The sequence below is a fragment of the Equus asinus genome, chromosome 3 (genome assembly GCF_041296235.1).
Source record: "Equus asinus isolate D_3611 breed Donkey chromosome 3, EquAss-T2T_v2, whole genome shotgun sequence".
Lineage (NCBI taxonomy): Eukaryota > Metazoa > Chordata > Mammalia > Perissodactyla > Equidae > Equus > Equus asinus.
The window spans coordinates 75,797,976-75,816,712 of record NC_091792.1 but is presented as its reverse complement, the minus strand read 5'-3'; the positions used below and the strand labels follow the sequence as shown (position 1 = coordinate 75,816,712).

At 43.7% G+C, this 18,737-nt stretch overlaps 2 protein-coding genes across 2 annotated transcripts in view; one reads left to right on the top strand and one right to left on the bottom strand.

Annotated features, from left to right (window-relative positions):
- The window catches only part of LOC123276113 (uncharacterized), a 153,296-nt gene that overhangs the window by 2,293 nt on the left and 132,266 nt on the right, over positions 1–18,737 (top strand). The window contains exon 3 of the mRNA XM_070506539.1: positions 3,052–3,219. Coding sequence (XP_070362640.1) covers positions 3,052–3,219 — 168 coding nt within the window. The remainder of the gene's footprint in view (positions 1–3,051; positions 3,220–18,737) is intronic.
- LOC123276646 (ATP-binding cassette sub-family D member 2-like) overlaps positions 1–18,737 on the bottom strand; it is a 182,108-nt gene that overhangs the window by 105,753 nt on the left and 57,618 nt on the right.

Below are 18,737 nucleotides of genomic sequence, written 5' to 3'. Positions count from 1 at the left end.
TTGTGTGGTGTTTTGCAAGCTGTCCATTTCCTCATGTTTGGCTCAATAGACTTGTGTGTGTTTCCTATGCATTTGCTTGTGCTGGTATGTCAGATCATCCTTTTCCTGTTTCTGCTCTAGGAAAGACGGAAGTCGTTGTGTCTTCCTCTGCTTTTGCTCTTCGGTTATCTTTTGACCATGTTTTGTTTGCTACTCCATATGACCTTTTATCACATTCGACTCAGAGACCTCAGATGGTAGTGGTGTAACAGCATCTAGCAGTTTAGGATCAACCACAGGTGAGGCTGGAGCCTGTTCTCTCAGTCGCTCCAGTTCTTCTTTCTGGTGACTGTTTTCTTCTTCCAGGGAGGGAAGCCTTGTGTCTTCTTCCTCTAGGGTTTCCTATAAAGTTTTGGTGTCTCTCAAAGCTGGAGTTTCCAGTCTCTCCTTCTCGGGTGGTACAGTTGCCTGAATGGCTTCCATCTCCTTTCTCCCCGAGTCAGGGAATTCTTCCACCTTTTGCGTCCCCTTTCTCAGCACATCTTTGGTGAAGTTAGTGATGTGTCTGGTGAGGGAAGCCACACTGCTGCCCACTTGCCCAAGGGACTGGCCTAAGCTGGAACCGAGGCCACCAAACCAGAAGGCCATCGCTGTGGTTCACAGCACTGACCTGGTGCACTTCTCAAAGAGTGTCCAGCCCAGTCGGACAGTCCCACCAGGTGTCAGGTCACTGGTGACTGAATGTGGCTACGAGTCAAAGCACTATGAGGCATTCTCAGCCAATGCCAGCTTGTGGGAGGGCCCTCCAACAGGGAGGGTGTGGCTGTAAACTCTGAGGCCTTACCTGGGACCTTACTAATGCCTCATCTACAGTCACCCATCCCTCCAGGTGCCTCTGTTCTTCCAGAAGACTTCTTCCAACCACCGTGGTTGGGCTCTTCTCCCTCTGCTTCAGTGACTTTCCCAGTGCCAGGTGCCACTCCTGCCACTTCACTGTCAGCTGCCATGATAGCTGCTCTAAAGGCTGTCATCTCCAACCTACCTCCACCTGTACATGTGTGAGCAGGTGTGCTAATAGAAAGTACCCATTGCCTCTGAGATTTTTGCTATGTGTTCCATACCGTCCACATTTTCCTTCAGCTGCTTATCTTCATGCCACAGTTTTTTTTTTTCAATTTTCATTAAATTGTACATAGTGATGCACATCCGCCTTAAGATTGCATCTCAGTACGCTTTGACAAATATCTATACCTGCGGATAAGCACAACCCTAGTGAAGACACTGAACATTTCCGGTGTGAAATAGGAAACCAAACAGGTCACTTATGTCTAAGGGCTTTAAAATGGAGCCAGAAACCCATTATGGAAATGGGTCTTATGCACGTCCTCATTGGGCAGAATATGATCTTTTGAACTTAGTCAAGACTCAAATATTCTGAGAATCCTGCAATAAACCTGCAACTTGTCACAGTGACAGACTTTTGCCTCTTTGTAGTCAGCCTTAGCAATTAATTATGTTTAGTCAAAATTAAATTTCTGTCACCGACTCCAATTAACGTTCTTTGTAATGAAAATCTCCCTCTTTTGCCTTTAAAAGCCCTGGTTTCTTAGTCCCAGTGGGATGCTATTTCCAGTTGCTGCTCAAATCTGTGTACCCCTAATTGTAATTCTTTGAACCCAAAATGAATGCCTTTCTGCCTCTCAGTTTGGCTCTTTGCTTTGATGTTAACATACACGTGCCAGGAGTAGGACCTGAAGCAATCTCCCCTTTGTGGACCGGCATCCTCAGGAACCGGATATGGTACCTACACGAGCCCCTTGTGCTGACGGTTTCCAGGGACCTGTGGCTCCTGCAATTGGGAGCCCTCCCAGGTTCTGACCTCCTTCCACTTGGTTGAGTTCAGTGTCTTTTTGGGGATGGTTGACTGCCTATGAGACAATTGTCTCAGTGCCAGTGTGGCTTTTTTGGCTCAAGGTCATTGCCCCAGGAAGGACTTCCCTTGCAGAGTTTTCTCCCCTCTGCTTGGTGAGCACTCTGACATAATTGATGGGTTTCCCTATCGTCATTCTTACTGTTTGTTTGCCCCCTTTTCTTTAACATGTGACTTTTATTCCCTGAAGTTCCTTGAGAAGTTCCTCCCTCAGGATCTCCAGCTGGTTTTCTGTTGAAAACATATGGTCCCTTCTCTTGTAAATTTTAATCCCAGTGAACCAAGATTACTAAGGATGATTTGCAATTACAACTGGCAGTAGAAGGAACATCCTGATTTGATACTATCATTTAAAAGTGCATGCAGTTAAAAGCAAAGGCTTCAAAATTCCACAATAGTTTTATTGAAAGTTTGGTTGTGTAGGGACCTGAAATTGGCCACCCCAAGATACGTCTCTTTGGCATCAGGATTATTTGAAGCTGATTGCTTTTGATAAACTGGGACAGGGAAGAAGGCTCTGAGGAATGGAACTTGCCCTTTGTTAGGACACGTTTACATTTGTAAGGTAAATCTCCATCTGTAAAATGTGCCTCCCTCTCTGTACCAGGAAGAAGAAAGGAGATGCCCTTACTCTCTAGAAACTCTTAATCAATACCAAAGGCAAGGACTTAAATCTGCATTTTATTGTGCTAGTCTGGTAACCTCCTGTAACTGACTTCCCTCCCCCTCGCAATGTTGACATTTCTTTAAGGATTAAGCATCTTTCCTTAGGCTAGGAACTGATTGCTGCACTCACCTGTGACCACCCAGCTCCAGACACTAGACTTGCCTCCGGCTACGCCCACCGAGATAGCAGACCCACTACCTGCTGTGTCCATCAAGTGCCGACAGGGCAATCTGTGACTATTGTGGGAGGGACATTTCAATCATATGTGAAACACCCTGTTTGGGGGTATATAACCACTATGTGCACCCCACTTCTTCGGTGCCCTTTCTTCCTTCGGGAAGAAAGGCCCTGGGCCATGGTTCCTCATAAAGCTTTGTTTAATTTTCTCTTGCTTTTCTGTCTCATGTGAATTTAATTCGTTCTCTGGCCAGACGAACCCACATTTGGGAAGAGGAAATGTCTTCCTCCCCTACAGTTTTGGCGTAGTCGGCAGTATAAAATTTCACTGGCTGGACACTGCTTGCTCCTGGACTGCTGCGGCTGAGAGATCCCGGACCCCTGACAAGAACCGGCAAGAGGTAAGAGTTCTTACCACATCAGTCTCCCGGATCTCTGCCTACAGACTCCAATGGAAGCAAGAATGGTGAGTTTTTTGCTCTTCTAAATTTATATTAGCAGGAGAAAATGTTGGTGAGGCTAGTGACAAATAAAAATGGCAAGTAATAGGACATATTGGAATATAAGAGGAAGCCATTTGGTGTAAACCTAATTCGGCCTGACCTTGTCTTTCCAAAAGGGCCTGACCTAGGCCGTTGAGCATGCATTGTATATCTGCTTTAGAGATTCACTATGGCAAAAGCAAAGGCCCTTGAGATAAAGGTGCAACTTCCCTCCCTGTCCCCATGTTGGCGTCTCCTTAAGGATTAAGTATCTTTCCTTAGGCTAGAAACTGATTGCTGTGCTCACCTGTGACCGCCCAGCTTGAGACGATAGACTTCCCTCCTGCTATGCCCAGCAAGATAGCAGACCCACTACCTACTGTGTCCATCAAGTGCTGTGCCGACAGGGCAATCTTGTGACTATTGTGGGAGGGACATTTCAATCATATGTGAAACACCCTCTTTGAGGGTATATAAATGCCCTGTGTACCCCCACTTCTTTGGAGTGCTCTCTTCCTTTGTGGAAAGACTCTGCCGGGTTATAATCCTCAGATTTAAGCTCAGAATAACTCACCCAAATTTTCATTTATAGATTGGTTATGGATTATTTTTTGTCGACAATAGAAACTAATCTAAATGTTTGTCAAGTTAATGTGATATAAAATAATCTTTGGTAAATAAAAGCTTGTCTAAGTTTGTTGGGTTAATTAAAATAGTCATGTCCTGAGAGTTCCCAGCATAAAATGGAAAACTTGTTCTACCTAGCTTTACTAAAAATCAAGCAAGTTTACATTATCTCTGCTACAAAATTTGTCAGCAGAAAAGTGACGGCTGCCTTTGTCTAATGTCTCATGAAGTTTTTGTAGGTAATGTAAACAAAATTATTAGGAACAAGTAAAGTAAATGATGTAAGTAAGATAAAAGTTTTTAGCTGAACTTTTTAATAATAGTCATGTGTTATGGTATAAGTCCTTAAAAATAACTTCAAAACCTCTTGGTAACTTGAAACCTCAGAGTTTTACTAAATTAAGCTAAATGCTAGAAATTTATTGAGTATCTTGACCATTTCCAGATGAGATAAAATAGTAAAACATTAATTACTAAACATAGGTTTATCTACTTTCAGTTTCTGATTAAAAACAAAAAACCTAAAAGATGTTTGGGTCTATTAGTAAACATGTCTTGTGCCACACTGAAAAATGTATGCTATAAGGAAATGTATGTTTTCAGTAAAAGAAGGTATAAGGAATGGAGATGCTTTAAGAAAGTAAATTGGTCCTAAAGTCAAAGTGGTTATGGGAAAGAGGAAAGAACAAACTCTGAATATGAGTAAGAAAGTCACTGAAGGTTTGTGGAAAAGGAACCCCGAGAAAAGAGGTTTTCCGCCTAGTCAAGCTGGCAAAGATTGAAGGAATTTAATTAAGCCAGCGTTTCTAAGACCAAAAGTAAGCTGGTACAAAATTAGAAACTTGGCTTCCTCACTGTTATAAGGATGAGGTTTTCTTGGGCTTCTAGTCTGCTCTTGATGAAGAGATTATGAAAGGCTTCTCTTTACATTTGATAGTCTGCCTAAAAGGCAAAAAAGGGATTTTATGTTTTCAAAATCATTTCCCATGTTGCTTTTATCAGGTCTTTGATTGCGAGAGCTAAAGGTTTTCTTACGGCCATTTAACTTTCTCTATTTGTCTGAAAGTCTTTGTCACATGGTCGAAGGCATAACTGAGTATTAGCTCACAGTGACCTATGATCCTATTTGACCAAGGGTTTTAAAACTGGTTTGAGATTTTTTGATGAACTTCTGAAAATCAAATTCTAAATGAAGTCTTTTTCGACCTCTAGTTAACTTTGGGATTTTTCGGAGGATCCCTGCAACATCTTAAGGACTCGTTCTCTCTCCTTATAAAAAGAGGGATATGATACTAATTAGGCTTATTCAACAAGTTAAATTATGGGAGGCATTTTCAAATAAGAAATAACATTTAGACTTCATGTTGTATTTTCATAGGTATATAAATATTCTAGAAATTATGTGAAATTCCTACAAATCTGATATGTCCTGATATAATGTTATCAGTCATAACTCTAATTATTATCTTAAAATGTTGTATGTCACAGAAATGACCAAATTCCTTTCTCAACTGCTGTATAATGAACCCTTTTTAAGTCCTTTCTCAGTTAGAGTTACTCTGACAATGGTTCATAGAAAGGAAACTCATCAGACTTAACTGGGTCTCTGTCATCAAAATTGAGGCCACCCTGCGAGGACTGAATCTGAGCATCAGGAAAATGCCCTAGCTGACTTTCATGCAAAGGCAGCAACATCAGAATCTGTAGAGACTGGCATGTGTGGATGAAGTCCACTCTGTCTCTGCAAAGAATAGCCCCTCATTGCCTGACTTTCATTATCCTGATGTGTTCTTGTAACACGGCAACTGTCTGGTCCTGAATCACAGGAATTAAAGTGTGTAAATAGTGGCTGTACATAAACAAACAGTCAGGGCTATGGGAAACCCCAAACAGCTGTTTGGTTCTGGCTCCCTGGCAAACCCCACTTTTGGGTTTTTGCATTCCTTTCCCCACCATAGTGCATTAAGCAAAACTCTATCCCTAGAGGCCTCACATCTCCTCCCCCTGGACCGTTTGAGCACTTGCAGCTGGATTTCATTCAGCTGACGCTTAATATGGATTAGCAGCGTGTTCTGGAGTGGAAAGAAATCTGGGATCTTTGCAGCTCCTTCTGATCCGATCTTCCCGGGCCTTTTATGTACTTGACATATTGTGAAGTCCTAGAATATCAAACAGGGTATGTATAGGCAAGGGAAAACCCACTTTTACTGAGAAATAAATGAATCCTAAAAGGATGTGGTCATACAGCATCATTCTTATATGTGAAGGCAGCATGTGTCTCTAACCTGGAATTCCCTTTGTGGCTGCCGTTCCCACTGTGGGCATGGCAGACCCTTCAGGGACTGGACATTCGGGCACAGGGTCCTAGGATCAGTATGTGCACCTCGCATTCCTGTCAGACTGCAGATGATTTGAATACATCATTCTATTTATGTTTCTCACATATTGGTAGATGCCACAGTAATTAACCCACTGAAAATTCATTTAAAAATGTTATTGCACTTGTGTCTGCCTGTGTGTTTGCGTGTGTGTATTTTCTCCAACATAGATATTAAAAGTACAACGGGCCCACGGTCCCTTATCTAAAGTCGTTGGGGTCAGATGAGTTTCAGAATTCAGAATTTTTCAGATTTTGGAAAAGTAATAATGTGTACATGTCGTTTTTATATAATGTCTCCAGCTGGGTCTGGGGCAGCAGCCCTTAGCCAAACATGTTAGCATTTCTGTAGCAAAATATATGAATGTATCTCACACTGAATGGAATACATAGAGATGATAAATAGCTTCATGTCACTTCAGGTCCAGTTTCGCTGCCTAGTGAGGTATAAAAAGAACTTGTCCTTTAGATTTCAAAATGCTGGATAAGGGATATGGACCCGTCTTACTTTCAGTAATGTTCCAATAGACAGAGCCTGTGAACTTTTTAGACTTTTAGTGCTGTTTCCCATACTCCAGGAAGTTGGAAGCCACAATTGCATTCTGTAAGCAGGGGTCACAGACTCCAGTGCCAGGGCAGGTAAAATTAAGAAGCGAAGTGGGCGGTTGGTTAGAAGACAGTAGTGAGTGTGAGGACTGTGATGAGCAAGTGGGTCCGTGTCCATCTACAGGAGCTGGCTGCTCCCAGCTCTAGCCACTTGTTGCCATGGGGAATGTTCACACAGTGTAGCCACATCTTCCCATGTTCACCGATCCCCCAGAATGCTGATTTCCACGTAAAGTTTCTTGACATTTAAATGTTGTCAACTAAAAAGAAAAGTCCCCTGTGGAGGCCAAAGAAAACATATCTGCAAGCTTTCTCTGGCCTTGGGCTGCCTGCTTTGACCTCTGCTCTGGAGACTAATTCTCCCGAGGTGAAAGGCTGGACGGTCGTGTTTAGGTAATGAGCTGCTTCTTGAGATGGGGACGGGACGTGTATTTTATCGTGATTCATTGTACTTTGCATATAGGTTGGAAGTTTTTGAGTGTAAAAGACTTCACAGTAAAAAGAAAACATGAAAAAGTCGATAGACACTTTGCTTTAGAATTGCCTTATTTTCTAGCCAGTGGGAAGTTTTCTTTTTCACCTGTGAATCTGAAACTTTCAAGTTACTTATCTTGGAAAAGGGAATGAAAGCCCCAAGTTAAAAAGGAGCCTCTTTGTAAAAGTTTGAGTTGAGGGAGTTTAGACTATAACGTCCCTGCCTTTCCAGGGCCCTCGTGATGGGAAGTGATATTGCGTATCCACCCTTGTATTGGGACAGGGAAGTGTCCTTGGTCTCCTCTCTTGTCAGACCACACCCCTAGGTGATGTCAGCCCCATAACAGCACCTCGTGGCTGATGGCTCCCAGTTTTCTGCCTCCAGCCTTGGCACTTCTTCATCCATACATTGATCTCTGCCTTGGACGTCTCCCTTAAATGTCCTGCTATCATTGAACTCCTGAACTTCATCCTGAAATAGGCCTCCTTTCCCTGTATTCTCTAGTCTATATGTCGGCCACCTTTGGCCTGTTGCCTGTTCTATGAAAAAGGTTTATTGGTGCCCCATGCAGCACTAAGCCACACAATTGAGTAGTTGTCACGGGGACCGTGTGACCCCCAGAGCCTATGCTATGTACTGTCTGGCCCTTTACAGAAAGAGTTGCCGACACTTGCCCTAGTGCATTGTGTGCCCCAGTGCCCACTAGTGCACTGAATGTCACCACACCTCCTGGGTCACCTGTCAGGCAAATAAATGTTCAGAACTGCACAGAAATTCTTCTAAGCACCTACCAGGTACCTGTCAACTGTCAGTGTGAACATTTGTAAATCAGCCAGCTTGGATTTCACGTGGTCATTGGATACTCGCAGATGCACTGGCTGGAGTGGCCACTTGAACCCCTGCCCAGCTGTTCCTTGAGGAAATTCATCAAAGTGTTCTGCTCTGCTAGATCTGGTGAGGGCTAGCATAGAGGGAGCCGGGCACAGGCACGGGGTCTCTGAGATATGCTTGGGGCTCAGGGAAGGCTTCTCTGACATGTGACACTTGGGCAATCTTGCTAACAGGCAGGTAGAGATGCGGGGCGATAGAGAATTCCAAGAGGGAAGAAAAATTCTTAGGGGAGACCTAACACACTAGCAGTTTTATCCTTTAACTTAGCATTTTTTGTCTATGGATTGGAAAAAGACAATATCTGATTCTTAGCAGCAGAAAAACTCTACGCAGCTTTTATTTTTAAGTTAGGTAGTGAATGGCTGTGTATAGATCCACATGTTCTCAAGTCCAGAATGACTGTGGTGTTTAACTCAGAAGCCCGTGGATGCATTTCCATCCAATAGAAGGAGTAGGTTGGTTCTTCAAAGCTTTAAAAAACTTTAAAAGCAGCACACTCAACTTGTTTTGCTTAGCGTAAACTCATGGCCATCTTTCCCCAAAATGGACAGTTTTGTTGTAGGACGTTGAAAATCTCTTGAGGCATCATTTCCCACACCGTTACTTGTAAGTTCTTTAATTTTCATTATACTTGTTCATCTCCTCTTACAATCTTTTCAAAACTCTGACTGCTTTTGCATTTTTGGACATGCTAGGATTCATAATACTCCCCAAACCACCACAAGATGGCAGGACACAAATATATGACCACCACTGACTGTGAAGACCAACTGTTGGAGACAGGTAGCATTGATTGGCTTTGTTCTCATATGGGCAAGACCATCATTAGAAAGCTCTGTGCCAGTTTGGGGGGATCACAGCTGGAGGACCACTGCAGTAGAATTTGGGGAGCCCTTCTATGCAGAAACCTGAGAAAACTGGTGCTTTAGGAAGACAAGTCTGGGGGAAGGTGGAGTGAGGACTGTCGAGGAAGGGAAAGAGGAGAAGGTGAAAGGAGACCAGTGAGGAAGCTAGTGCAACAGGGTAAGAGAGAGGACGACAGCCAGAGCGAAGACAATGGCATTGGAGACTCATTGGAAAAAGTATTTAACACCATACATAGTGTTGGGGACAAAGAAGAAAGAAAGAGACGAGTCGAGGAGATTCGGGTTATGGCTGGATGTTATTTACTGAAAAGGTAACAGTGGTTCTTCATTCTTCCATTGTTTTAAAATGCTTCTGTTTTTAAACTTATAGTTCCTATATCTACCTTTTTTCTGGCTTCCTCTTCCAATGACATGACATTGTGTGTGTGTGTGTGTGTGTGTGTGTGAGTTTCAAGACCACCCTGTGTGAGTATGTGTGGATCTGTAAAGTGGTTTAAATCTGGGAGAGCTGCTGTCCTTCGGCTTTTCTTTTTCAGTTATTCTCGCCTATTTTCACATCAAAATGAATTTAGGTATCACTTCTTTTCTAGTTCTTAGAAAAATTCATTCATAATTTTGGTTGGTTTGGAGCTCATTCATCCAAATATTTATTGGGTTTGTGCTAGGGGCTAGGTCCTGAGGATACAAAAATAACTAAAACTCAGGCATTTATGGTTTAGTAAATCTGTGAACTAAGCCTTGGGGAGAATGGACATCTTTACAACATGACGCATCTCTTTATAGACACAAAGCTTTTATGTGATCCGTAAGTTTTGTTCTTATTGTTGAGAATAGTGCCTAATTAGGTTAGCTGGTGAACATGGGTGATATTAACGTTTGTATATATTTACTTTACAACGTATTTAACTCATATTGATAATTTTGTTACTTCTTTGAATTTCTGTGTATATTATCTGTGCTACGCTTTTATTTCTTCTTTTCCTATTATTTATTTCAGTGCCTTCTTTTTCATTCCTTCTTTAATTGGTTAGACTCTCCAAACAAATGTGTAGCATATATTTGTTTGTAGCAATATTGTATAAAGGACATGTGATTGCCCCCCTATTGGGTATTCCAGAAAAGTGATGAGGAATGTGTAAGTCGTGCTGAAATGCAAATGTCTCATCTGAATGGTTCCCTATGCAAATCAAAGGCATTTTTCCTCTCTTTTGGGTCACATCGCTTTTAGTATGTCTGATATTTGAACTTCATCCTGTGTCAGTCATAAGATTGGCAGATGATCTTAAAGGCAGAATACTGAATTTCTAGTCATCCAACTCTATGGAGAAAATAGTGCAGTGGACTCAGATGAGGAAGGAATTGGAAGAGAAAGTTGAGAAATGGTGAGAGGAGTTTAAATGGTGCATATGTGGCAATACGTTCAGATAACTTCTAAAGAGGTGGTCAGCAGGTCACACGGCAGTGGACTTCTTTGGAGTCTTTGAATCTTAGAGCCGTCTTTAGGAATAGAAACCTTGTTTCCCTCTGATTTAGATGGAGCTCTGACAACCCTCTCCCCAGAAACAATCATCTACACTCAGAAATTGACATATCATTTCATGGACTTCCTAGACATCCTCAAGCCCATGGACAAGAACCCCAGGGTCAAAGAAAATCCATTTACGTGTTTGGGATCTCAAGAAGCCTACTCATTATCAGAGATGCTTAGCTACAGTCCCTATGCTGGGAACTGGTCTCTAGAGATATGCTGTTTATGGACGTGTACGTCCCACGTCTCTGTGTGTGTTGTCCTCTAGCCTCCAAAACACACACTTGAGGTCAATATGAGAGCCTTCCCCCAAAATGCAGAAAAGCGATGGACCGCATATACTGCGGTGTTCCCCTAAGATTAGTACCATATAGCCTAGGTGTGTAGTAGGCTATACCATCTAGATTTGTGTAAGTGCACTCTATGATGTTCACATAACTACGAAATAACCTAAAGACACTTTTCTCAGAATGTGTGCCTGTCATTAAGCGACACATGACAGTATATAGTGAGATCGTAGTGAGAAGATGGATCCTATATGACCACTAAAGAGAGCACACTATGGAGATCCCGGGTCACTTCAACCACTGTAACGTACAAATACAGAGAGCACACCACCGTGCATTTGCTCTGGAGCCTCCGATGCCGTCTGCACACAGTAGCTGACTATGCCGCAGTCAAACCAAGAGCTCAGGTGAGCCCAGCAGTGTCACCTGAGCTGTATCTCTTGGGCAGTAAGATCAGAAGGTACACTGGCCCTACAAACATTTGGGATCATATCTAAGAAATCTGAATTTAGTTGCCAGCTAGGGCCGCTGCTGGGAAATGACAGCTTCCATCACCTGGACATCTTGAGAACTCCTGATCTGGTGGGAATTAGAGTTCAGGCAAAACTCCATTTATCAGGGGTGACTGGGGCATCATCGCAGACTGACAATCTGAAGAATGTGTCCAGCCTCACTCATCAGGCTGTCCTGATTCCTTAAAGCTTTAAATGACATCTCCTTCCTCTCGGATCAAAACCGAAGTCCCTTGCATCACACACTAGGCTTGGCAAGAGCTGGTTCCTTCTCCTTGTTCACTAGGTTCCAGCCGTACCAGCCTCTTTTCCATTTCTTGAAAATGTCAGGACCCTTCCTGCCTCCAGGCCTTTGCACACTCTGTGCCCTCTGCCAGGGGCTCAGAACGGCTTTGGCTAACCTAACTCCTCTTCGCTCTTCAGATAGCAACTCAGATGTCACTTCTTCTGGGAAATGTCTCCACACACCTAAAGGAAAAGTTTTCTTTAAGAAAAGTTTTCTTGTTAGTACCTATCGCTTGTCTCCACAGCAGTGAAGTATCTTTATCGGTGTCGTCCTCTTGCCTGTTTATGATCTGCCTCCATCGCTAGCCTGTAATCTCCAAGAGGGAAGCAGCTGTCCAGGATGCTTCCTCTGATGTGGTATCCCTAGTGTTACACACAGTACTCAGAATACAAAAGTACTCAACAAATATTTGCAAAATGTCTGAATTAACCTTCAGAACACGCTTGCTCACGTTAAAACTAATCATCGATGAAACTGGAGCATCTCAGTCCAACTCGACCCATTGCTGGCCCATAGCCAGGGCTCAATGAATATTTGTTGACCAACTGGCCAGTGTGGAAGGAAGTAATGGGAGATGTCCAGACAGGCTTATTGCCCTTGGTATCTCCTTTCCAGTCCACCTCCTCAGCCGCAAGCATCCCATAAACATCTGCAACCTATGGTCCTCTGGGATGCTCTCCAAATTCTGCCTCCAGGACACACCAGCTTTGTTTGGCTTTCTCCATGTTGCGGATTATCTCCTTTAGTTCCCCTTCCTTCTCCTTGTATGCTTGGAGGACCTGACGATTCTATTGCTCTGTTCCTTCGCTCTGCACTCTGCCACTGGAAACAAGTCCACCATCCTCTGGGACTCTGATATCAGTTCTTTTCTCTGTGTTCTGAAGCCCTGGACTAGTCCCGTTTTCTTGCTCAACTGGTCTTTAGAGACCACAGTCCAGACAAGAGAGTTCAAACATCACTCACAGGAGGGGAAGTCAGATGGTCATCATCTGCTGTGATTCCTATTGCTATTTTCGACATTTAACTGGTCGTCAATTAATTTATAAAACCAGAAAACAGACTGGCCTGCTTTATAAGTGTGCATCCAGGCAGAGCACTAAAGCCAGGCCTCTTTGCCTGGCCAGATGGGCTTTTTGTGGATGGGTTACTTTGGCCATTGGCCGCTGCAGGCATTGGCCGGTTATCATCCTCAAAGTGGCCAAGTGTGGTGTTGGCTTCATTTCCCGACAGGGTCTTGTCTGTGGGAAGAATTGTGAAGAGCCGAGGAAACCAATGGCCGTGGCTTCCTGGGACCCGGGAAAGAGTTAGGGCTCCTGCCCCCATCGCCTCTCGGCACTTCCTCCTGGGCACGTGGGCTGCTGTGCAGGCAAGGTGGCTTCAGTCATATGCAACCCCCACTCCCAGGCATTAGCTGCAAGCACCTCTTTGTTTTCAAAAAGCTCATTCCTATTTCTCCAGTTTAGACAAAATACACAGAAGAACCTGATGTGAACTTCTAGGGCAACGGGCTTCAACCTTCACTGCATATTAGAACCGGCCGAGAAGACTGAAAAATTCCGGAGCTCAGCCCCATTTAGGCCAAAGAAAAGAGACTCCAGGCCTCAGTGTCTGGACGGCTCCTCAAGTGATTCCAGTGCCCACCAAGGTGGAGCCCCGTTGACCCAGGCAGCGCCTTTCCCAGTCGCTTGTGCATAAGAATCCTCCATGGGATGCATTACAACACAGCTTCTGAAGCCCCAGCCCCAGAATGTGGAGTCAGTGTTTCTAGGGCTGGGCCTGAGAGGAGGCATTGTTAACGAGCCCCAGGTGATGCTGCTGCTGCCTGTCCATGGACCACACACTGAGCAGCTCTGTTCCAGAGCTTTGCTACTCAGTGTGCAGTCCGTGGATCAGGAGCCTGGGCATCACCCAGGACCTCATTAGAAATTAAAAATCTTGAGCTGTCTCAGACCTGTTACATCAGCATCCGTGTTTTAAAAAGGGCTCTAGGAAATCTAGTTGCACAGCAAGGATCGAAAAGCATTAACACGTAGGGTGCAGACGTGCAGCCCCTGGGCCAAAGTCAGCTGGCAGATGTATACCACCTGGCTTACACAGTATTTTTTAAAATTTGGAATTAATTTACACTTTAAAATTGGGATTTCTGACTTCTCTTGAAAAACTGGAAGATCTAGCAATACTGGGCATCCGTTCTCACGTGGTGGTTCTGATCTGGATGAAATGGAGATGGAGGTCACGCTTTAAGGTCCATACCTCTGTTTTACACACGAGTTGTTCCTATACCCAGAGTTTCCCCAAGCAAGATCCCTGGAGCAGCAGCACTAACATCAGTGGGGAACTTGTTAGAAATACAAACTTTCAGGCCCCACTCTAGACCCAAACGCTTGATGAATTACCAGGCATTTCAGGAGAGAGTGGAATTCTGCGTGGATTTCACCAGGATCAACATCCCATCATGAGCTCCATAATTATGTGGAGAAAGTTCAACCAAGATCCATGGGTGACTGATGTTTTGCAGGTGAGAGAGACCAAGGGAAAAGGCTAGTGTGTGTGGGATGGAGCCTCCACAGCTTGCTTCCTCCGGCAGCCCGACACCTCCCAGCTGTGGGCTCACCTCTGCGCCCATCCTGAGCCAACGAGCTGGGCTGAGACTTGGTGTCTGGATAACCCACCCTGAGCCTGGGCGTTCACAAGCTCATAAGACAGACTGCTGCTACTTTCACCACATCAGCCCAATCCACATACGGCATATTCTGCCTCAGTTTCCCTAGCAGGCATTTGAGATCTGAATGGACAGATCCACAGCCAATGCCATTGCCATCTGCCTGTGCTGACTTTGGGTACTGCCTGCTGCCTGGGCTCCCCTGATCTCACCCTCTCCATTGGATTGGGCTCCTCAGGTCACGCTATTTCCTCAGCGGAGCTTGAAACTGCCGCCCCCGTTGAGACACTGTACATTTGGGACTGAGCAAGCTCTAGAGTGAGGTCAGTTTCCTTGACCCCTGCCTCTCTCCCTGTCTACACTGGCTGAATTCCTGGTGTCCCAAGATGCCTATGACCAGAGCCTGCCCAAGTAATAGCAAAGGACTGGGGACATATGGCCTTTGGAGGGGAAACTGCGATGTGACCACACACTATTCTTATGGTAAGAGACGTGGCTGCACAGAAAGTTCACAACAAGATCTTGTTTTTCTTGGTTGGGAGCAGAACATGCATAGAAACAGCAGTGAAAGCGAGGCTGGGAGAGAAAATGTTTTCCTAAAGGTGACGATAGATCCGTGTTGGGCTGAATTGCAGAAGGATTCCTCAGGAACTGTTGCTCTGGCAGTTTTTAAAGAGTGAGTCAGCAAGAATGACTCTGCCTCCTGGGATTCATTAGGTTTAATACTGATGAAAACAGGGTTGGACTATGTAATTTTTCAGAATTACTTCTAAGCAGAGGAGTCAGGCAATAATGATATTAATAATAATAGCAGTATCATCTTTTGAGTGACAGACACTCTTCTAGGTTGTTTCTATACATTCTCAGGGCTCAGCAAACTTCTGCCATAAAGGGCCAGAGAGTAAATATTTTAGGTTTTGTAGGCTACATCGTCTCAGTTGTAATGACTCAAGTCTGCCCTCGAGACACAAAAGCAGCCACAGATAATAAGTAAACAGATGTACGTGCCTGTGTTCCAATAAAACTTTATTTATAAAAACAGATTTGGCACACGAGCTGTATTTGCTAACTTCTGCATTATCTATTGACCCCATGATACTGTGAAGTAGGTACTTTTACTGTTCCCCGTTTTACAGATAAAGGAACTGAGTCTCAGAGAGATGAGGTAACTCGCATGAGATCCCAGAGCAAAAAGTGGTTTCCAACTCAGTATTCCAACTCAAGATTTCCTACACTATCATGGCTGGGTGAACACTTTCATGCCCAGAGGAGTTTCATCATTCTGGCTCCTCATGTCCCAAGTTCAGTTCTTCAATTATTTCACAGTTATCGGGCAGCCTCGACACAACTCTCATAGTCTATCATTTCATTTAACTATCAGGATGGCTGCAGGAGGTAGTTCCCGTTTCCCCATTTCGAGCCTGTGGTCCCCAGAGGATAAGGCAGGATTGTCAAGGTCCACCCTAAGAGAGCAGCTGAGCTTGGAGTCAGACTCGGGGCTGTCTGAGCCTAAGTTCAGTGATATTCCCTCCAGACCTGTTGCCTCCAGATTTTTAAAATCTTTCACAGTTTTTGAATTATCAAGTTGTACATGCCTTTTGTACAGGAATTGGAGTGATCATAAAGTTAATGACAAAAAATCACTCATGATCCACCACCCCAAAAATAGCCTTTGCTACTAATCTGATGCTTTTTCTCTATCTTGATCCATGCTCATTCTCCCACACAATGACATGCTAAATGAAATATTTCATATAATTGTTACTTATCACATAAGATTGGGGGCATTTTCTTATGTTATAAAATTTTAAGAAAATCACCATTTTAATGAGCGCATATTTTTTCATCATTGGATATAAGAATTATTAAACAATTTAGATACTTTCTATTTTTCTTATCATAAATGCTTTGATAACATTCTTGTACATAAGAGTATGAATCTCCGATTATTTCCCCAAGATAAATTCATAAAAGGAAAATTATTGTTTCAAAGTGTATTATATTTTAAAAGTTCTTTATACATTATTGCAGATTGGGTTTTTTAGAAATTTGTACTCATTTAGCGTCCCGTCACTAGGTCAGATATACCTAAGCCCAAATCAACAATATTTTTAAATTAGATAATTTTGTGGACTAAACTATTACAGTTCTAGTTTGATTTTTATTAAGTAATGAGGCTTTGGGGTTTCTTATTGATTTGTCAGAGTTCTTTATATATTAAGGACTTGTTTTTCTGGCAAATATTACTCACAGGTTTTTATTCACCTTTAAAATAAAAATAAACTCTATTAACTTGTCACCTTATTCACTGCAAAGCATACTCAGATCATTAGCATTCAACACATTCAGCAGCAAGAGGAGTAGGAACAACAAAGGGTTTCTTCTGTGAGTAGAATTTGCCAGGTGGCTGGGAATCACAAGCAGAGGCTTAGCCGCAACCCCCATCTCTCTGGTACAGACCGCAGACTTGCCGGGCTGTGTTTCCACACATGTGACTCCAGGGTAGGAATCAGCCAGGACCGGAGGCAGCTCGTAGACACAGAGAGGACCTTTGAGGCTCATTATAAACAGTGAGCAAGGAGCTGTCTTTGTTCAAAGAACAGCCGCAAGGCACTGAGCACCTCACCATTATTTCAAATAAGGACAAGGAGGAGAAGAACAATGTCATGAAAACCTCTTTTAGAAGACTATGAAATTGAAGGCTGGCGAGAACTTCATTTTCATACTCTTGGGTAAAGGTAGAGAAAAAAATGCTTTCAGGCCTGCCGTTTTCTCCCCTCAATCCTCAAGATTATTTTGAGGAAAAATAGTCCTTCATGTCCGGTAAATCCCTTCTTTGGGAACAATAATATTTCACTTTATGTTAGATTGGGCTAGGGTGGCATTTCCAATCTTAGCACTAATGACAATTGGGGCTGGATAATTATTTGTTCCTGGAAATGAAAGAATGAATAAGTGAGTGATCTAATAGTTTGTACTCAAATATTTGAAGAATTGTGATATGAGAATTTACCTTTTGTCCCCCTTGTCGGTGCCTACAGCTGAATTAATTACAGGGAGAAAGATACTGGGATCCGTGTGAGGAGTCTCTGCCATAATGACAACTAGGCAACAACGGAATGGTCTCACTCCAGGATGAATAAGCTCGTGCTCACTGGAGGCAGTCAAGGAGAGGCTGGATTGTTCTCAGGCAGCATGCTGTGCAAGACACTCACACAAAAGATGGGGAGTTCACAGTTCAAGGGCATTTTCTATCCCTGAGAATCTATAAATCTGTGTTTCCTGCCATCTTTCTTTTTTAATATTTCATATTCAGGTATTATTTCCCCTACAGGAACTTCTTTCTTTTAAAACAGAAGATAAACTTTTCTAGAGTGCTCAAAAATAGTCACACACACTGCAAAAACTGGCTTTTTGGGAGCTCCACAGAGAAAACATGCTTGAAGAAGTAGAGTGAGGGATTTTCTGCAAAAAGTGACTACATTTCCCCTAGCCGAGGACGGGAAGATTTTCACGGTCCCTCTCAGATACCGTGGGGTTGACAATGGGCAATGGAGCTGCTTCACTAGGGGGAAGGGCGCAGCAAGTGTGTGGGGGAGTATACTGCCCTACTAGACAGCGTCCACAATCAGTGCTGCAGATCTTTGTTGACATTCCAGGCCTACCCCAAACTGAGGTCTAGCTTCCTGGAGCCCTGCATCTTCTGAAGGGCTGGCTCCTTTTCCTCTTCCCTCCAGAAGCCATGGTGACCAGAGGCATGGCTTAGCAGGAGCTATGTTTCAGCAAAGGACATGTGTCAGCAGGAGATGTAAGTCAGCAGGACCCATGGATGAGCAGGAGCAAAGGGTCAGAAAGAACCGTGGATCTCTAGAAACCATGAGTCAGCACGAGCCATGAGTCAGCAGAGGCCACAGGTCAAAAGGAGACAGGTTTCAGTAGGAGCTTTTGTTCATCAGGAGCCATGGGTCCGTAGGAACTACTGTCAGCAGGAACCGTACATCAGCCAGAGACAGTCAGCAGTTGGTGGTGGGGTAGAGGATAATAGACACACAGGAAGAGGGCAGCACCAGACTTTGAGGTGGCTGATGCCATAAGCAAAAGCTACAGGGTACCAAGAAGCTGAGGAGAGAGCATTTAGTAACAATAGGATCGATAAAATGTAGAGAGTCAGTCAGTCACCATTATGACGAGGTGGGGAGCAATGTGTTTCAGAGGGGGGCAGCATAGCCTAGTGTCTGTAGGAGCATGGAATCCTGGGTGAGCTGATCTTGAACAACATTCTAGTCTCTCCTAATTTCCCAGATATCCTTAGCATAAACCCCTATTACTAAGTATGTCTTTAGGTTGGATGCTAAAAAGGGAAATTCTTGAGACAAAGTATAAAG